This window comes from Oryctolagus cuniculus, chromosome 1, assembly GCF_964237555.1.
Source record: "Oryctolagus cuniculus chromosome 1, mOryCun1.1, whole genome shotgun sequence".
NCBI classification, from domain to species: domain Eukaryota; kingdom Metazoa; phylum Chordata; class Mammalia; order Lagomorpha; family Leporidae; genus Oryctolagus; species Oryctolagus cuniculus.
The window spans coordinates 15362657-15381862 of NC_091432.1; the positions used below are offsets into that span (position 1 = coordinate 15362657).

The 19206-nt window shown below is 38.6% G+C and overlaps 1 protein-coding gene and 1 pseudogene across 1 annotated transcript; both read left to right on the forward strand.

Annotated features, from left to right (window-relative positions):
• Positions 1-227: 227 nt before the first annotated feature.
• Positions 228-1163, forward strand: LOC100347125 (olfactory receptor 9G19-like). The gene has a single exon (XM_002709151.2). The coding sequence runs from the start codon at positions 228-230 to the stop codon at positions 1161-1163; it is 936 nt and encodes a 311-aa protein (XP_002709197.2).
• Positions 1164-12589: 11426 nt separating this feature from the next.
• LOC100353899 (olfactory receptor 9G4-like) lies at positions 12590-13529 on the forward strand (annotated as a pseudogene).
• Positions 13530-19206: the final 5677 nt, after the last annotated feature.

The following is a 19206-nucleotide window of genomic DNA, read 5'->3' on the forward strand; positions in this document are numbered from 1 at the left end:
AAATGAATAAACACCTCTAGAGCATACTGGCTGTCTTGTTATTAGATACATACATTTTGAAATGATTATCTAAAGCAGAGAAAATTCCCAACACCTGCTCAGGACACAAGATTTCTCCTTAGAGTTGGTGACATTGCACAGGGGGAGGCATAGACAATGATATCACTGGTGTTGATAAAGGTAATTGAATTCTTTTCCACTCTGTTTGAAGGTAGTGTCTCTGAGTCATGGAGAAGAGCAATCACACAGTGACTGAGTTCATCCTGCTGGGCTTCACAACAAACCCTGTGCTACAGTTGGTCCTGTTTGTGGTGTTCCTTGGAGTCTACTCTGTGACCTTGGTAGGAAATACCACCCTCTTAGTATTAATCTGTAATGACTCCCAGCTACACACACCCATGTATTTTTTCATTGGAAATTTGTCATTCCTGGATTTCTGGTATTCCTCTGTCTATACTCCTAAGATCCTAGTGACGTGCATCTCTGAAGACAAAAGCATCTCCTTTGCTGGCTGCCTTTCTCAGTTCTTCTTCTCCGCTGGGCTGGGCTACAGTGAGTGTTACCTGTTGGCTGCCATGGCTTATGACCGCTATGTGGCCATCTCCAATCCCCTGCTATATGCTCAGGCCATGACCAGGAGATTATGCATCTCATTGGTTTTAGTTTCCTACACTGGGGGGTTTGTCAATGCAATAATATTAGCCAGCAACACATTCACATTGGATTTTTGTGATGACAATGTCATTGATGACTTCTTCTGTGATGTCCCACCCCTGATAAAGTTGGCATGTGATGTGCGGGAGAGCTACCAGGCTGTGGTGTACTTCCTCCTGGCCACCAGCGTCGTTACCCCCACCGTGTTCATCCTGACCTCCTACTTGTTCATCATCGCTGCCATCCTAAGGATCCGCTCCACCCAAGGCCGCCTCAAGGCCTTCTCCACTTGTTCCTCCCACCTGATCTCTGTGACCTTGTACTACGGCTCCATTCTCTATATTTACTCCCGCCCAAGTTCCAGCTACTCCCTGGAGAGGGACAAGATGGTTTCTACCTTTTATACTGTGTTGTTCCCCATGTTGAACCCCATGATCTACAGTCTGAGGAATAAAGATGTGAAAGAAGCTCTGAAGAAACTCTTCAAGTTAGCACAGTCCAAAGTCTGAATCCACATGCATGTTTCCAAATCAGTAGTAGGTGATAACAAACTGCTGTAGGGGAAGAAGAAGAAACCAGATTAAAAAGAATTTTCTTCTATTAAATAAAATTTAAGAAGAAAAAAATTGTTCCTTTGGCTTAGTTTTTTTTACCCAATTGTGGTTACTATAAAATGCAAATTCAATTTAAGATTAAATAAATTTTAAAATTATATTGGCTTAATTTAAAAATCATTGTTACACAGAGAGGGGAGAGAGAGAGAGAAAGAGAGAGAGCAAGTGAGCACTTCTATCCCTGGTTCACTCCTCAGATGGCTGCAATTGCTGCACTGCGCCAGGCTGAACCCAGGAGCCAGGAATGTCACACCTGGTTGACTTGAACCCAAACAATTTGTCCATTCTCTGTTGCATATCACATGTAAGCATCATGGAGCTGGACTACCTAAAATTTAAAGAATACCGCAATGAATATCAGAATGCAATTATTATCAAGGATTGGAATTTCTAGGTCATACAGTTCTATTATTTTTTATTCTATACAAGTTTGTAATGTTTTTTAATGACTGCAACAAATTGCAATCTGAACAGTTGTATGCATGGATTTCCTTTTATCCAGATCTTTGTCATTGTTATCGTTCAACTTTTTAACTGTAGCCCTTTGAACAAATATGAGATAAGATGTCATTCTGGGTTTTATTTGCATTTCCCTGATGATTAGTGATGTTGAACATTTTTTCATATACCTGCTGGCCATTTGTATATCTTCTTTTTTGAAATGTCTAGGCAATCTTTTGCAAATTTTTAAATTAAGTTTCTTAAAATGTTTTTGGTGTTGAGTTATTGAATTTCTTGCATATTTTGGATATTTATCTCTTGTTGAATATATGTTTTTTAGGCATTTATTCATTTTTTTAACTTTTATTTAATGAATATATGGTTTTCAAACATTTTCTCCAATTCACTAGGTTGTTTTTTCACCAAATGTGTGCTATTTTCAAATAGAATATATAAAATTGCTAAGATTATGAAGAAATTAAGAGAAAGTAGATTTAAAATATTTACTGACAGTTAATAAATTGCCTATATCTGTAATATTTTGATGTATATATTAGGTAATTTAATTGATAATGGAATCAATTTCAGATTTAGATGGATTAAATAGCTTACTTCAAATTATGTATTTCATAGTTGGTAAAACAAGAATGTAAATCCAGAAATCCCAAACCTAAAGTCACTTATCCTGCTTCTTAAGATGAAGAATGAATTAGGAAATCATTTTTGTTTTAATATTTATTTTATTTATTTGAAAGAGAGAGTTACACACACATAGAGAGAGAGAAAGTTAAAATTAAAAATGAATATTATTTTGGCACAAAACATTTTTAAATCTGCATATATGGGGGGGTCTTGAAAAAGCTTATGTAAAATGTCTATTATGAAAAAGCTATGAGTAGATTTCAAAAATTTTTGTACCACAGTAAATTTAACTTTTTTTCTTTTCAAAGATTTATTTATTTGCTTGAGATGCACAGTTACTGAAAGAGAGAGGGAAAGATAGAGAGAGGTCTTCCATTCACTGCTTCGTACCCCAAGTGGCTGCTACAACCTGAGCTGAGCTGATCCAAAACCAGGAGCCAGGAGCTTCTTCCAGGTCTCGCACGTGGTTGCAGGAGCCCAAGCACCTGGGTCATCCTCTCCTGCTTTCCCAGGCACATTAGCAGGGAATTGGATCAGGAATAGAGCAGTCTGGACTGGAACCTGCACCTGTATGGAATGCTGGCACAGGTTTCAATCATTGTGTCACAGCCCTAGACCCAGGCAATCACTTTTAAACTAATGTAACATGGCAGGGCATTTCTCAGGGTGGAGTGTTCCAATCCTCCCGTTTTCTCACTTAAGTTTGTCATGCATAACCATAACATGTGCTGAATTGTTACTTCCTCAGCTAAGGATGCACTGAGAAGAATGCCTGGATTCTTTCAAGTTCCTTCTAGGTACAGAACATCCTTCACTGCTTCAGCCCTGCATGTCATGGGGGAACAGAGATATAAAACTTTTGAAGTTGTAAGGTTTCACACTTTTGAAATGCAGATTCCATACAGTCTGAGCTGCTTTCCTGGGCTTTGAGGCAACAGCTTCCAAGGAGTCCTATTCCTTTGTTGATACATCCTGACTGTAAGTAATAAGTCTGCTTTTCGTAACAGTGGTTTTGTGTGTGTGTGTGTGTGTGTGTGTGTGAGAGAGAGAGAGAGAGAGAGAGAGAGAGATCATTTTGAGAGAGCGATCATTTTAGCTTAGCCGCCTGTTTAAGGCCCTATCTGTAAACACAGCCACGTTCTGATAAATTAGCTTTAGGGTTTTGATGTGATTTTTGAGTGGAGGGCATAATTTGGCCAAGGATTAATAGGGATGTCCTTATAGATGGATGGGACAAGGAATGTGAGCCTAGAGAGAGAGACATGTGCTACAGAAAGAAATTAAGGGCCACTTGATACATTCTGACATAGAGAAGTTTTACTACAGATACATTTAATGATTAATAGTTATTTTGTCTTAGATATATTGAGTCAATTTTAATGAAATAGTACTTATTTCATCAAATCCTAATTAAAATACCATCCTCAAATTTCAGATGTACTCTAATTGAGTCTTTGGAGACTGAGGTACATTTTTCTGAGTTACAATGTAAAAGAAACTTCTAAGGGATATCGTGGAAAATGCATATATTGGGGTAACAAATGCATTTAAAATACCAGATAGGAAAAAACCTTGTCATTTCCAACAACTTGCTTTCTTGACCAACGGTAAGCACCTGGGGTCTGATTCTACTAAGTCTGTGACTTTTCCATGATTTCAGTTGCAAATAGAATGGGGTAAGAGAGCTCTGTCTTGGCTCTGAAGGGATCATTGCTACACTGAACACACACACACACACACAAAATTTCTCTCATCCACATACTCACACACACACACACACACACACAAACCAGCATGAACAGACATGCATGCATACACACATTTATCTTATAAATAATATTATATTCAGTAAAAATATTTGGTCTCATCTACATCTTGAAATTCACTCCATTAGTTTTTATAGACCACTGCATGTTTGCTTACACAATATATAAATCAAAAGGGAAAATTGTGCCATGATTTGACTTTATTGGTTGTTCTTTGCTGTGCTTCCAGACTTCTAGTGTATATTTTTAATTTCCTGATATTTATTTCCAGGTGTCAGAGGTCATCTTATTTCTACAGAATTCTGAGTGCTCCTGTGAAGAGAACAAAGAAAAGCTATTGGACAGTAAGAGATATCTTGATAAACCATTCTGTACAGGATGCTTTAGCATAGTAAGTTTTGACATTACTACAATGGTTTCACATTCACATAGTAATTTATAATTTATTTTAAATTCAAGATAACCTTGAAGATTTGGAAATGAGGGTTTTTTTTTTTCTATTTTTTACTCTCCTGAATGTTGAAATTATTCAATAGGTAAATCCTTTTGTGGTAGATTTTTCTCCTGAATAGTTTGAGTAAGTTTAGACGTGGACAGTATTTAGACAATCAGCTGCAAAGTAATTACCTGCCTTTTCACTCTAGAAGTATTTATTGAGTGCCACTAACTTTCTAGAAAGTGTTATATATGTCAGATGATAGCACTAAACAAATCAGAGAACTCTTTATGCCCCAAGTGTTGTATTTTGTTTGGGAGACACAATCCATTCAATAAACAAGAGTTAGAAGATGTTGAGAGATCTAGGGGAAAATAGAGCAGCATCTGAACAGAATAAAAAAGATGGGGAATATTGGTGGAAAGAGAGCATGGTGTATAAAATGGAGTTGTCATGATGGGCTTTAGCCAGAAAATGGCACTCAACAGGGACTTGAAGGAGATGAGAGAGAGCCATGAAAATCCTTGAAAAATACTGTTTTAGCAAGAGTAAGTGGTCAACAATTTTTGGCGATGGAGCAGGAATGATATGTTCATAAATTTCAGGAAAACAAGCAAGCCTAGAATAGAATGAAAGAAGCATGAATGTATTAAGTGTTGGGGGATAAAAAAAATCTGTAGGTGATGGGAGGCTAGCTGATGAGTGACCTCTCAGTAATGGTATGGAATGACTTTTACTTAGAACAAACTGAGAATCATATAGGTTTTCAAATACAAAAACAGCATTAACTGCTTTTGCCTCCCTTCCTATTATGTTTTAAGGATTGTACTTGACGCTGTATTGAAAATAGAATTTTGTAGTATATTGGTGTATATCTGTTAGAAGACTTTTGAAATCCTCTTTGCAAAAGAGTTTGATAGTGTGGCGCAGGATGGTAGCAGGGGGAGATGTTGAGAAATAGTTAGCTTCAGGGATTTGTCTAAGTTTTGGATAGCAGCATATCTTGAAGACTGAGAAATTGATAAGAGAGAAAGACTAGATTGATTTTAAATTTTTGACTTGAGAATTCAGAAACTTGGAATTTCAATGAATGGTATAAAAAATAAACAGATCACTTTTTCAGATGATAGGGATTTAATTAACCTTTAAATATGGTGAGTTAGTCATCTTTTATTTTCATTTTTAAAAAAGATTTATTTATTTGAATGAGAGACAGAGAGAGAGAGAGAGAGAGAGAATATCTTCCATCCACTGGTTCACTCTCCAAATGGCTGAAATGACTGGGGACTGGGCCAGCCAAAGCCAGGAGTTAAGAGCTGCTTCCAGCTGGGGTCCAAGGACTAGAGCCATCCTCCACTGCCTTCTCATAGAAGCTAGAGGGAAGCGGGATTGGAAGTAGAGCAGCCAGAACATGAACTCATGCTCATATATGATGCTAGCACTGCAGACCATGGCTTTAACCTGCTCCACTGTAGCAGTGGCCCCCCAGTCAACTCTTATTATAGAATGTTAATACTGTAAAAAAGCCCTCTGGTATCTTTGAGTATTAGAATTTTTAACCTGAAGATATAATCAGGAAATCTTCAGATAGATTTATGGAAGTTTGTGAGCCCACTATTTTTGGTATTTATATATATCTATATATTTTATATATGTATATATGTATATACAGACACACATTGTGGAGAGAATTGTTACTGATATTTGCGTGTACTCAAAGAAGAGAGTCCAAAAATTTAGAAGACCTTAATTATTTGCAGGTGAAGACATTAAAGAATATAGCAGTTAGTGATTGTGCGCAAGCCCAGTGAATTGATTTATTTAGGGAAACAAGAATGAGAATGCACATTTTGAAGTGAAAACAAAAATACAGCTGTCTTTGGCAATTTCCTTCACTGACTTCAACCAAAATGGTGATAATTAACTATCCAAATATCAATGTGTGTATCAGGATTGTTAATCTGTTCTGTCACATTGTATTGAAACAGACAAGGTTGTTACTATCTTGTAATGGAATCTATATTCAAATTTGCTAATGAGTTAGAATTGTACTACGATGGTGCTCAAAAACATGAAAGTATTCTATAAATGTGTGAATTTTATTACTGGATGGGAGATTGTTCTGCTAACCGTGCACAGGCGATGAACTTCAGGCTGCATTCATTTGCTTTTAGAATCATATTTGAAACATCACCAACAAGACCAGTATCAAGAAGATTGATCATTGTTTTCTTCTGCAGTTTTATAGTTTCAGGTAATACATTCATGTGTTTAAACCACTTGGAGTTAATGTTTGTAAGTGGTATGAAACAAAGAACCAACCTCAATCTTTCATATGAATATCCAGTTTCTGGATAACACATATGGAAAGGACTGTAATTTCTCCATCATGTATTCTTGGAGCTCTTGTCCAGAACTAATTGTAGAGATTTTTCTGGGCTCTTGATTCTGCTCCAGTGATGTCTGTGTTCATTTCATGTTTTTAACTATGCTATCTTGACTGCTATAGGTTTGTAACATCGTTTTAAATAGGAAGTGTGATACTTTGTAGTTTAGTTTGGTTAAAATATTTATTTGAATGGCAGATTGACACAGAGGGAGAGACAGAGAAAGAGAGCTTCCATGTGCTGGTTCATTCTCCCTATGGCTGATGGATGGGATTGGGACAGGGAAACCTCTAGCGAAATTCAAGAGCCTGGGGCTCCATTCAGGTCTGCCGTGTGGATTGCATGTACTTGGGCCAGTTTCTGTTGCTTTTCCAGGCTCAATGCAGGGAGCCCAATCAGTAGTCTAGCATCCATGTTTCAAACCCGTACTCTGAAATGGGATGCAAGTATTGCAGGCGATTTCTTAACTGCTATGCCACAATGCCAGTCTCTATTTTTTCATCAAGAGTGGATCTTTGGTGATTTAATGTCTTTTTTATTATTACAAATGAATTTTTGATTGTCTGTGTTAGACAAGAATATCATTGCAACGTATATGAACATGAGAAAATTATGTAACAGAAGATTAGACCAAGAAAGACAAATGCTCTGTGGCTGTAATCTCACTTATATGTGTGATCTATAAATAGGTCAGAATGAGAAAGATGAATAGCTGTGATCTCCTTTATCCAGAGAATCATAGAAGTACAGAATAGGATGGTGGTTGCCAGAGAATGAAATGGGCAATGTAAGGACATGGTCAGAGGGCACAGACTCTCAGTTATAAACAGGCAAGTTCTGGGGACCTGAGTTGCAGCATGATGGCTCTTGCTTAGTAAGACTTTCTAGGACACTTGAAATACGCTAAAAGAATACATTTTAAATGTTCTCATCACATCATAAAGAAGATGATAAAATGTAATATCCCTAAAATTACAGGAGAGTAAGTGAGAAATATCAAACTTGTGGATTTCAGCAAGATTGTGAATGATATCAGCATTCTGGAGTAAATTGCTCATTTTGTAGACATTAGACCTTATTTTCTCTTTTTCTCAGCAGCACAACTTTGGAAAACCCTCAGATATTATTCCTCCCACTAAGGAAAATTAACTATGTTTTCTTTCCAGATACTGAGTAATACATTTTATTTACAAAACATTGATAGTGTTCTTATATTTTAAGAAATATAAAATGTAGGTTGGAAAACTATGTCTTTCCCAAGATTATAAGCTATCAACTTGTGATCAGGACTTGAATTCAGGTGCCATTTGAATTCCCTAATTCTGAACACATAGAACTGTCTGTAGCTGTGCTTGCTCATATATCTGGTTAGTTCTGAGCTCGGTTGGAAGTGGATCATATAGAATGGCCCTAAGTGCATGTCTAGGGTCCACCTTGCAGCCAATAGTGGTGACAAAGAGAACATAACCAGGTGTCTCATTATATTGCACACTATCTCAGACTTACTACTTGGTGGTGACAGGATTTCAAAAGTGAGAAGAAACGCATGAAAAGACTCTTGAGACCCAGGCTTGGAGTCCACATGGGGATACCTATGCTGAAACTATTTGCAAATGCACATCAACCCTGCCACCAGGCCACTCAAGGGATGGAAAAACAGAATCAATTTTTGAAATCGGCAGTGAATTGTGGCTTTTTCACCCTGGTATAGCCTGTATTGCATAGCTTTGTGGGTTAATGTTATTTCTACTTTAAATGTTAATCATATGTTTATAAAGTGAATTGAAAATAGGTCTCAGAAAAATGTAAGAATGGGAATGGGTAGGAAAGACCAAGAGGGGTGGGAGGGCAGATATGGTGGGAAGTGGAAAGAACCACTATGTTCTTGAAATTGTGTTTATGAAATGTTTTAATTTTGTATACCTTATATAAAAAGATTCTGGGGATAAAAAGAATTTTTGTACTAAAGTACAACGTGACATATTGATATTCTGCAGGCAAAAGTCAGAAATCACTTATTTTTATTTATTTATTTATTATTTTTTTTGACAGGCAGAGTGGACAGTGAGAGAGACAGAGAGAAAGGTCTTCCTTTTGCCGTTGAGTCACCCTCCAATGGCCGCCGCGGCCGGCGCACCACGCTGATCCGATGGCAGGAGCCAGGTACTTATCCTGGTCTCCCATGGGGTGCAGGGCCCAAGCACCTGGGCCATCCTCCACTGCACTCCCGGGCCACAGCAGAGAGCTGGCCTGGAAGAGGGGCAACCGGGACAGAATCCTGGGCCCCGACTGGGACTAGAACCTGGTGTGCCAGGGCCGCAAGGCCGAGGATTAGCCTAGAGAGCCGCGGCGCCGGCCCAGAAATCACTTATAATATTGAGTCTTTCAATGGAGTGTTTCTAAACTTCTAAAACATTTGTTTATCCATACATTCTAGACTTTATAGTTTGTTGTAAAAAATTTAAATAGGAAATCTTTATTACCAATAGGTATTAGAAATGATCTTGTATTTAGACTTCCCCAGTATTTTGAGGATTAACTGATTTATTAAAAAAAAATATCACTTTTCAGAGGAGAGATTGCTGCTAAGTGACTTGAGTTATGTCCTCCAGGAAGTGGCATTTTTTGCCCTATCCTTGCTAACTCTCTTTTTCAGTTTTATCAGAAGATCTGCACACACACATTCTTCAATACCACGCAGCCTGATTTCATCAGGTGAGAGAAGAATGAAGAGTGTAACGTTTCCAGTTCAACGAGCAATTGCTCCTCTCAATTCATTTGCTGAACTACAGCCAGAGTGATCTTTAAATAAATCTGATCACATCAGCTTCTCACACTATCTGACTTTAACTTCTATTGGTTTAAAGGCTAAAGTCAACATGTCCTCTAAGATTTTTTGTGATGTGGTGGCATTCTGCCTCCTTGGAGCTGCCTTTCTCTGCTCCAGCTTTCCTGAGTCTCTCTCAGTTCTTGACTGTACCATCTCCTTCCATGAGAAAGCCCTTACACGTATTTTCACTTTTGCTAGGGTTGCTGCCCCCTCTCTCCTTAGTCCAAACTGGGAAGTCATCTTTCTAAATGTTTCTTACTTTTCATTTCCCATTTAAATAGTTTTTCCTTGAAGTCTTTGGGATAGTTAATAAACTATATGTTACTCTGCGAGGTATTTGCCTTTTCTGAGTCAGAGCAAAAAAAAATGTATAGCAATTTTTCTCTCTCGATACAGTTTTCTTCTTCCTAAACTTGTGTTGTATTATAAATAAGCTTGAAATTCCTCAGATATGTTTTCTTGAATACGCAGGTGATAGCATAGCATAGGAAGTTCACAGTGACCGCAGAGACGGATGGCGGCTGTAACTCACGGTTTTATTCATTATGAATACGATAATCATAGATTCCTACAAGATAATGCTACTCAGGCTTAAGAAGGTTCAGAAACAAAAAGTAGTATGTAATTGCACAAGAGTATGGTATCGTGTATCTACTGTTAAGCTCCCAGAGTGTGAAATTAATGTGAAGGAAATCAGTTTCCTGAGTAATTTAGATTGGTTGAAATCTTAAACATGAAGGGAAGTGATGAGATACAGGGTCATTAAGGTAGCTTTAAGGCAGACAGGGTATAGAACTGTCTGCACTCTACTAATGAGAAGATATCCACTAAGGAATGACAGAGAAATGAATGAAACTTCAGGACTCCAACTGCTTTGAGTACAACATTGTTAATCATATTAGTTCATCTTTGAACATCACCAGCAACATCTGAAAATTAAGGACACCTACATATCTCACTTCCCAACAAGACAGGACAGCAGACCTAGAGCTACAGGTCTTGAGTTTATGTTTTAGTTACAATATTTGCTTTGGCATAACTCAAAAGTGAGTGGTTATAACACAGAAATGACTCATAATCCTTTCTGAGTTTTAATTTTCTCCCTCTGCTTTAGTAGCTGGTTGGTGAGTTGTTGGGGGGAATCAACTGGCCACTGAATCAACAGTCTAGAGAGGATATTTGTTTAGATAGTTATTAAAAAGTTATATACCTTTAAAAACTTAGGTAGTATTTTTAGTTAAATATCTTCTCTTAGCTTTTCTCTACAGATGGCTGTAATGACCAGCACTTGGCCAGGCTGAAGTCAAGAGCCTAGGGTCTCACCTGAGTCTCCCACATGGTGGCAGGAGCCCGAACACTTGGGCCATCTTCTGCTGCTTTTACCAGGCATTTAGTGGGGAGATGAATCAGAAGTTGAGCAGCTAGGACACAAAGTCATGCCCATATGGGATGCTGGCATAGCAGGTGGCGGTTTTACCTGCTGCAACACAAGTCTGACCCCTTGTATAGTATTTTTGCAGTGTTTTCCATTAGGTTTTTGAAGTATCCTCATATAATTTCTTATGTCCTACAGAAAAGTGGACATAAAATATAGTAGGCAAAAATATTCAGGTTGCTATAGGGCTGTAGTGCAGTCTTAGTTATGACAAAATGTGAGAAGACAATTATTCACTTATCAGTGATAGATGGCTAAAAATTTGTAAGCATAAGCCTTTTAAAAATATTTATTTATTTATTTACTTATTTGAAAGGCAGAGTAACAGAGAGAAAGAAAGAGAGAGAGAGAGACAGAGACAGAGTTCTTCCATCCGCTGGTTCACTTCCCAAATGGCTGTAGTTCCCAGAACCGGGCCAAACTGAAGTCAGGAGCCTGGAGCTTCTTCTGTGTCTCCCATGTGGGTGTAGGGGCACAAGTCTTTGGACACTCTCCGCTGATTTCCCAGGAGCATTAACCAGAAGCTGGTTGAAGTTGAACAACCAGGACACGAACAGGTGCCCATATGGGATGCCAGTGCCACAGGCCGCAGTTTTACATACTATGCCATGGAGCCAGCCCAGGAACGTATACTTTTGATTAAGAAAATTCTGAGTTCCAGCATAGACTCTGTTCCTCACTAGTTCAATGTTCATTGATGCTGCTGAAATCTATGCTTAAGTTTCATCAATGATCATAATATTATCCACCTTATCAAGTTAGGAGGAAGTTTAAACGGGTTAGGTAGAGGACTTTGAGTACTACCAGGCACATAGTATAGATGATTTTTTCTATTTGCACGAATAGTTGCAAGAGTAGTACTGTATATTGATATTCATAAACCTATCATTGTTATGCATAAATGCAAGAAGTCTTCATTAACATTTGCAAGGATATTGACATTTAAAAATGTTATTCTTTTTAGTACAAATTTTTAATTAGTTTTTAACAGATTCAATATAATAAATAGATACAACTCTAAGGATATAATGACATCACTTTCCTCCCTCCTTTCCCCCCTCCCTCTTTCACCAGGTACCGAACATCTCAGCTGTATTTTTCCCATCTATTTGCAGGAGACTGGCTTTGCATAAAACTGGTGATGTTAATTTACTCTAATTTAAAAGTGAAAGCTGTAATTTTGTAATCAGTTCTGACTCCAATTTCAGGGGTCATCCAGAGTCACAGACTGAAGTTCCATAATTTTTGATTGTAAGGATAAATATCCACAGACACTCTTCTAATTGTTGACATAATTGATACATTTGTTCACTTCTTTCAATTAAAAAGTCACTGCTCTCTTTTTTTTCCTCATAATGTTACTCAGCCTTGCTGCTTTGTGGACATGGGAGAGGGAAATCGCACCTTCCTGACTGAATTCATGCTGGTGGGCTTCTCAGCAGACCCCCGGTGGCAGCCCACTCTGTTTGGGGTATTTCTGATGCTCTATTTGCTAACCGTGTCCGGGAACATGACCCTGATTATCCTAAACCAGATTGATTCCCGTCTGCATACACCTATGTACTTTTTCATTGGCAATCTATCTTTTTTGGATTTCTGGTACACCTCTGTGTACACCCCCAAAATCCTGGCCAACTGTGTCTAGAAAGATAAGCGCATCTCCTTGGTTGGATGTGCGGCTCAGCTATTCTTTTCCTGTATCACAGCCTACACTGAGTGCTTTCTCCTGGCAGCTATGGCATATGACCTGCCATGCGGCCATCTGTAACCCACTGCTTTATTCAAGTATCATGTCCACTTCGCTGTGTACTGGGCTTGTTGCTGGCTCCTACTTAGGGGGATTCTGAATGCCATAGCCCATACTGCCAACACATTCTGCCTGCGTTTCTGTGGTAAAACCATCATCGAACACTTTTTCTGTGATGCACCACCATTGATAAAAATGTCCTGTACAGACACCCCGGGGCTATGAACAAATTCTTCTGGCTCTGGTTGGCTTCACAGTTCTCTCCAGCATTCTTGTCATCCTGATTTCCTATTTCACCATCCTGCTGGCTATCCTGAGGATCGGTTCAGCCTCAGGGAGGTGGAAGGCCTTCTCCACTTGTGCATCCCACATCATCTCAGTCATGTTCTTTTATGGGTCCTTGCTCTTCATGTATTCCAGACCTAGCTCCACCTACTCTTTGGAGAAAGACAAAGTGGCTGCACTGTTCTACACGATCATCAATCCACTGCTCAATCCTCTCATCTATAGCTTGAGAAACAAAGATGTCAAAGAGGCCTTTAGGAAGGCAACACAGAGCATACAGCCACAGTCTTGAAGGTGGTCTTTTGTTTGGAATGCTGTTATTGCATTGTTAAAATAATTTGGTTGTAGACATGTTTATATTATTTTCTGTATTTCAATTAAAGTCAGCAACTTCCTCTTTCAACAATGAAATATTGAGCAAATTATTAATTTTGTATGAAATAAATTAATTTGAACTTATACTATTTGATTATTTGATGCTCTGCAATATAACGGTTTGCTTCCTTGCATGCAACAAATCTCATAAATTTGAATCTGCTGTCATTTTTAAGACACTTTGGTGGAAAAAGAAACTTCATAGTTTCTTGAATAGAGTTTAACTCTGAAGCTTGGTGAAAAGCTTCACTGGATGAGGAACTTTTGCTTGCAGTGACATCTAGTGGTTTGCTCAAGATTTTGCAGATATTTATTTTTGGTAAGATGCTTCCTCTCAATTCCTTTGTAAAACTAGCTGAGTATACAGATAATATCTTTGTAAACCTTGTGTCTCCCTACATTTATATAGTATTAAGTAAAGTAATTGAGTTGTTTGATTACAAAAAAACTGCACAAGAAAAGACCACTTCTAAGTCCATGGAGAAGTTTGTGTCTTATGATTGTTAACATCAGGAGAAGAATAAGGGGAGAGTATTTTCTCCAAACTTGTTACCTACAGAGAAGTCACAGTTGGTTACATTAATGGACTAAAGGTCTAGCTCCTAACAGATCATCCTTTTGTTTTTCTGTCAGGCAGAGTGGACAGTGAGAGAGAGAGAGAGAAAGGTCTTCCTTTTCCATTGGTTCAACCCCCAATGGCCGCTGCAGCCGGCGCACCGCGCTGATCCGATGGCAGGAGCCAGGTGCTTCCTCCTGTTCTCCCACGCGGGTGCAGGGCCCAAGGACTTGGGCCATTTTCCACTGCACTCCCACGCCACAACAGAGAGCTGGACTGGAAGAGGAGCAACTGGGACAGAATCCAGCGCCCCGACCGGAACCAGAACCCAGTGTGCCAGCGCCGCAGGTGGAGGATTAGCCAAGTGAGCTGCTGCAGCGGCCTAGATCATCCTTTTTCAAAGTTTTCTCTCAAGTGCCCAGAACCTCTCACTTCTTTTTTTTTTTTTTTTTTTTGATTTATTTTATTTTTTTAGAAAGGCACAGTTACAGAGAGAGGGAAAACAATCCCTTTATTAAACCCTCCTCAAATGTTCCAAATGACCATGTTTTACCTGCAGGTTCATGATGGACTGTGGTCTAAGGAGATAAAAATGTGCAATTCAACTGGAACTGGATTGTTCACATGCTTAAAGATTATATGAAGTAATTTGTAATTGGGGAGGAATGGAACACTGATAATCTAACGAATCCAGGGGCATCAACTTTATGTTCACTAGCGGCACAAAAGTTTGAAGGATAAATGAAGGACAAGACATTGATAGACCAAGCTATGACAAGATGTATAAATACAGTGATAATAAATATAAGATGTTGAACTGAATCCTTTGAAATGAAACCTGTACTACTAAACTGAAAAAGTAAATAGCCAGAATGTTTCTCCTCCCCTATGATCTTTGAGAAGATATATTTGAAACTCAGTGATATAGCCTGACTATTGGTATTGCAGATTTACTGGCTAAATAAATGCTTTACCTGAGTAGGTACAGGTCAAACATCTCTGATGTGAAAATCTGAAATGAGAAATCATCAAAAATGTGAATATTTTTGCTCTGCCATTAAATAACAAGTGAAAATCCACACCTGATCTCATGGGATGGGTTGAAGTTCAAATGCAGGAACATTGAAAATATTGTATAAAATAATCTTCATATTGTGCTTATGGTATATATGAAACATAAATATACTTCATGTTTAGAATGAGATCCCATTCCTTAATTGTCTCAGTAAGTATATAAAAATATCAACATCCAAAACATCCCAAATTTGGAAATAATTCTAGTCCCATGTTTTGGATAAGGGACACTTAATCTACACTTAGTAGAAAGATGATAGAACCCATTGGAACATTGGGAGATCCTGAGATATTGGACTACAGCATTTGATCTGAAAATTTTGAATCTAAAATTCTCTTGAGCCTATATTAAAATATAACTTCTTCCTATTATCTGAGAGAATAAAACTGTCCCAGATGAAAACTTTTCACTGACTGCACTTTGAAAAGTGGCTTACCTGCGGATGCAATTTTTGTTACTCAACCTCAGTGTCCACATTGCTTTTGGAATCATAGTTAAATTCAAAATTAAACACAATCTGATATTTGTAGGACCTCATCATTTTGTATTGAGAAGTATTTGGGAACATGTAAAGGAATGTATTCTTGGATAGGAGAGCAAGGAGAAAGATATAGTGAGTTTCATATGGTGAAATTTATTGACATCGGCATGAAAGATTTGGAATTACATTTCAATTCTTTGAAAAATGATGATAATTTTTTGGGTTGGTTAATATTGAATTAAAAGTACTATAAGCAGCTGGTGCCATGGCTCAATAGGCTAATCCTCTGCCTGCGGCGCCGGCACACAGGGTTCTAGTCCCGGTCAGGGCGCCAGATTCTGTCCTGGTTGCTCCTCTTCCAGTCTAGCTCTCTGCTGTGGCCCGGGAGTGCAGTGGAGGATGGCCCAACTCCCTGGGCCCTGCACCCACATGGGAGAACAGGAGGAAGCATCTGGCTCCTGGCTTTGGATCAGCGTGGTGCGCCAGCCGCAGCGGCCACTGGGGGGTGAACCAATGGAAAAGGAAGACCTTTCTCTCTCTCTCTCTCTCACTGTCTGCTTTGCCTGTCAAAAAAAAAAAAAAAAAAAAAAAAAAAAAAAAAAGAACAAAAAACAAAAAACAAAACAAACAAACAAACAAACAAAAAACAAAAAAACTGCTATAGGCATTAAAGTAAAAATGTCAAGCCAACTTGGTGTGACCATTGAGGAAGATGTCTGAGTAGAGGAAAATCAGGATATTGTATACATTATTGTGTGTAGCTGGATCAGTCATTGCCTATCACCCTCCTCACTTGTCATCTTCTTTCTCTCAGGACAATACTTTTACTAAGACATTAAGAAATGCATTGTTAAGTAGAATTATTGTCAGCCTTGTGAAGTTCTACTGTCAGTAGGCTAGGGAAGTGTGTATGAGAAGCAGTAATGGAATTAGATTCCCAGAACTATAGAAACTAGATTAGATTGCATAACTGTAAGAGACAAAATAAAAGCAATTGCTCAGACAGAGCACAAAATTTAGCTCATGATCAATTATTCTGTTGTGCAGGCATACATAGCAGTGATAGAGATAGGAGACAGACAGATTAAAACAGACAGGTAGGGAGGGGCAAAGGGCCTTGAGGAAGAATAGCAATCATTGGACAAGGTTTGCATCAGCCAAGGTTCTGAACACATTGGATCTGTTTCAGCACTCTATTAACTTCCCTATGCAAAACAAGTTATTCTGGATTTGACCTCTGAGTGGCTGAGAAGGAGTACTTCTGGTTCATGTTATTAGCATATCTATGCAAAAAGAGATTCTGGCATCTGTTTCCTGAATGACCCATATCTAGTACTAGAGGTTTTCAACTTATTAGATTATATGGTAACCAACCAGGGAAAGTTCCCCATTGAAAACAGATATCAACACAGCTAAACATGACCTCTTTGGCACTTTGATTGAATTTTTAAAATGATGATAAGATTAAATGTGTACATAGTTACAGGATAAATAAAATTATATAAATAAAGATATTTTCATGTTTTGTTAGTATGAATAATAAATACTAAATGTGAAGAACTGTATTCCATGTAGTCCAGCAAAATTAGGAGCTCTAAAAAGAATCAGAAGGAGTAATTGCCATTGATGACATAGGAGATTGACATATCTTGAGGAAAGAAACTAAGTTATGCTATTATTCTGTTATCTGAAGACCAAAAGACTATGGTTCCATTCTCTACATCTATTCTCCCTCAAGTTCCAGCTATTCCTTGGAGAGGGACACGATGGCTTCTATCTTTTATACTGTGTTGTTTCCCCATGTTGAAACCCAGGTTTTAGAGTCTGAGGAATAAGGATGTGAAAGAAGCTATGAAGGAACTTCTAATGTTAACACAGCCTGAAGTCTAAACTGACATGCGTGTTTCCAAGTCAGTGCTAAGTGATAACAAACTGCTTCAGGGAATGGCAAGAGAACCATATTAAAAAGTATTTTCCAGGGCCGGCTCTGTGGTGCAGTGGATTAATCCTTTGCCTATGGTGCCGGCATCCCATATGGGTACAAATTCTAGTCCTGGCTGCCCTTCTTCCAATCCAAATCTCTGCTATGGCCTGGGATAGCAGTAGAAGATGGGCCAAGTCCTTGGGCCCCTGCACCCGTGTGGGAGACCTGGAAGAAGCACCTGGCTTCTGGCTTTGGATCTGCACAGCTCTGGCCATTGCAGCCATCTGGGGAGTGAACCAACTGAAGGAAGACCTTTCTCTCTGTCTCTCTCTCTCTCACTGTCTGTAACTCTACCTCTCAAATGAATAAGTAAAATATTTTTTTAAAAAAAGCATTTTCATCTATTAAATGAATTTTAACATGAAAAATGTTTTTCTTGGCTTAGTATTTTTGTTTAGTTGCAATGATTGGAAAAGAGCCTCTACTATAAAATGTAGATTCAGGCCAGCGCCACGGCTCACTAGGCTAATCCTCCGCGGGCCTGACTATTGGTATTGCAGATTTACTGGCTAAATAAATGCTTTACCTGAGTAGGTACAGGTCAAACATCTCTGATGTGAAAATCTGAAATGAGAAATCATCAAAAATGTGCCGGGCCTGACTATGTGCAGGCCCGGCACACCGGGTTCTAGTCCCAGTCGGGGCACCGGATTCTGTCCCGGTTGCTCCTCTTCCAGTCCAGCTCTCTGCTGTGGCCCAGAGTGCAGTGGAGGATGGCCCAAGTGCTTGGGCCCTGCACCTGCATGGGAGACCAGGAGGAAGTACCTGGCTCCTGGCTTCGGATTGGTGCAGTGCCAGCCATTGCGGCCATTTGGGGAGTGAACCAATGGAAGGAAGACCTTTCTCTCTGTCTCTCTCTCACTGTCTAACTCTGCCTGTCAATAAAAAAAATACCAATTCAAATTATTTGCTCATTTTTAACTGGATTATTTAATTTATTGTTGGATTTTTAGCTCTTTATAGATTCTAGCTATTAATCCTTTATCAGTTGCATAGTTTGCAAATATTTTTTCTCATTCTGTCAGCTGCTCTTTCACTTTGCTAAATGTTTCCTTTGCAGTACAGAAAGTTGTTATATTGATGTAATTACATTTGTCTATTTTTGCTTTTCCATTTGTCTATATTTGCTTCCATTGCCTGTGCTTCTGGGATATTTTCCAAGAAATCTTTTCCTATTTCAATGTCTTTCAGAGTTTCCCTCTAGTAATTTGATGAAGATGTGAGGTAGAGGTCTTGTTTCACGCTTCTGTAAGCAAAGAACAAAATTTCCCAGCACCATTTGTTGAAGAGACTGTCCTTTCTCCATTGAATGATTTTAGTGGTAAAACCTTCAACTTTTTCCTAATCAATATGCTGGCTGTGGGTTTTCTGTATATTGCCTTGACTGTGTTAAGGAATGTTCTTTCCATACCCAGTTTGCTTAAGGTTTTCACCAGGAAAGGATGTTGTATTATAGCAATTCTTTCCTGTATCTGTTGAGATACTCATATGGTTTTTA

Bases quoted from the DNA above. Each gene is read 5' to 3' on its own strand.
- LOC100347125 (XM_002709151.2), top strand. From the start codon at position 228: ATGGAGAAGAGCAATCACACAGTGACTGAGTTCATCCTGCTGGGCTTC.